The sequence below is a fragment of the Condylura cristata genome, unplaced genomic scaffold (genome assembly GCF_000260355.1).
Source record: "Condylura cristata isolate star-nosed mole 26May11 unplaced genomic scaffold, ConCri1.0 scaffold00010, whole genome shotgun sequence".
Lineage (NCBI taxonomy): Eukaryota > Metazoa > Chordata > Mammalia > Eulipotyphla > Talpidae > Condylura > Condylura cristata.
Genome location: NW_004567111.1, coordinates 8,005,956 through 8,008,125, shown reverse-complemented (window position 1 = coordinate 8,008,125; position 2,170 = coordinate 8,005,956). Strand labels below are relative to the sequence as shown.

General features: G+C 46.5%; 1 protein-coding gene across 1 annotated transcript in view; it reads right to left on the bottom strand.

The window, feature by feature from the left end:
- Positions 1 to 2,170, bottom strand: part of ABCC4 (ATP-binding cassette, sub-family C (CFTR/MRP), member 4) — a 166,436-nt gene that overhangs the window by 149,787 nt on the left and 14,479 nt on the right. Inside the window, exon 5 of the mRNA XM_004680297.2 lies at positions 1,859 to 2,083. Within this exon, the coding sequence (XP_004680354.2) occupies positions 1,859 to 2,083 (225 nt within the window). The remainder of the gene's footprint in view (positions 1 to 1,858; positions 2,084 to 2,170) is intronic.

Sequence of the window (2,170 nt, the reverse complement as noted above, 5' to 3'; positions counted from 1 at the left end):
TTTTTTTTTTTTTTTAAGATTCATTTATTTATCCACACAGAACTCGGGCCAGAGGCACAATGGCAGTGAGAGGCTTCAATGACAGAGCAGGGAACAGAACAGGCAGATTGATGAAGTACACTGCTGAGGGGAGCAGCGGGAGGGTCAGGAGAGGTCTGCCACGCCATGTGGATCACTTCTGGGGCGGGATTAAACTCACACTGAAGCAGCTGCAGCCAGTTCTCAGCGCTGCATCCTAACCCCTTGCGCCACCAGAGAGGGGCTGGTTTTATCTTTCAGTTGAGAGTGAAGGTGCTATTTGTTTTCAAACTGTGTACATTCACAGTGTACAGCCTGAGCCTCTGATGTGTGTGTGTGTGTGTATATACAAGCTGCGAATACACCTATCATCTCAAAAAACTCCTATTTTGGTGGTCAACACACTTAAATGGACCATAACTCAGCAAATCTCAAGTATATAATAGTCAAAGGAGAATTTTAATTTCTTTAGGCAAACACTTCAAGGCAAAGTGATACCAGGCTGGAGTTTATAAAGCCCTTGACATCGGCTTATCTGTGGGCAACTTAGTAAAAGAGCTCAAAACTGGCATCCGTGGTGGTGTAAGGTTAAGCCTCAGCGCTATCACCGCCACCACCTGAGTTCGATCCCCAGCAGGAGCTGACCCACATGGGGGCAGACCTCTCCTGACCCGCCCGCTGCTCCCCTCAGCAGTGGACTTCATCAGTCGGCCTGTTCTGCTCCCCACTCTGTCTCTGGTGAATACCCCCACCCCGGCACCTCTGGTCTGTATCCCAGTTCTTGTATGCATACATCATTAAATCTTTTTTTCTTTTTAAATTTCAAAAAAAGTGAAATGCTTATTCTTTCCATAATAGTTAAGCCAGGGTGAACGATGGACTAGCATGTGGCATTCCACAATACAAAACTATTGAACTTATCACATCAGGTCTTATCACCCAGACGCTATACTACACACAAAAGGAAAAGACTGCATAAAAAAGGACTTGAATGAAAAGCAACATAAAACATAAGTTCACTCCAAAATTACACCACATGACATTTAAAGTTTTATTACACATTTAACTGGTTTCTTTAATGCCATCAAAAACAAACAACCACATAACATAGTGAGACTGTATTGGCGTGGATCCTTCTATATCTCTATCAAGTTAACAAAGTTATAGAAAATGTAATGATACCTTTTGTCAAGCATACTCTTTTCTCCTGGATTTACCTGTTAGACCCAAGCCCTGTCGTGGGTGTCAATGAACGTTTTAATCAACAACAAAAATTTCCACCAAGACGACTACTAAATGTAGGCTTGAAAACTAATGTGGTATTTGTGGTGCACCATTCATTCAATTATCGTTAAAAAAACACGTGGGGGCCCTCCTGGTGGCAGCCGGTTAAAGCGCAGCACTAAGAAGCTAAAGCCACTGCAGCATGAGTTCAATCCCCACCCGCCCCGGAGGTGACCACATGGCGCAGCAGACCGCTCCTGACCCGCCCGCTGCTCCCCTCAGCAATTGGTACAGTCATCCTGTCCTGCTCCCCCTGTCTCTGGTGAAGCCTCTCACCGTCCCTCTGGCCTGTACCCCAGTTCTGTATGCATAAATAAATAAATCTTCAAAAAAAAACAAAACCCGTGGGATTTTGACAGCCAGCTATGTTCAGATGTGATACACAGACAGGGCCTGTTTTGGCAAAGGCAGAACAAAATCAGCCTGATGCAAATCTGCACTTCCCTGTAAGGGACGGACGACCCTTACACAGCACAGTGTTGGCTGCATGGACACCTTCCCCCTGAGCGGCTGCTGCTCTGAGCGAGGGGTCTCGTTTGGTGCTGTGCCCACTTACCTTCCGATAAATCATGTGGCACATGGCGACCCGCAACCTCATGCCCACACACTGCACGTGGTAAAAGTACAGGTGGTGCAGGATGGCCAGGACCAGCGTGCAGGTGGTCAGCACCGTGGCGTAGGTGTAGGCCTCTTGCAAAGCCGCCGAGTCGGTAGGGTCATAGTTTTCAAAATAACTGATGATTTTCCCCAGGAATATGGGCTGGATGACTTTGGTGCCTTCCTAAAAGGCAAGGACAGGGCCATAATTAGAAAGATGAGCAGAAGGGAAAAGAGAAAGATACACAATTCACACCTGTTTTTCTCAACA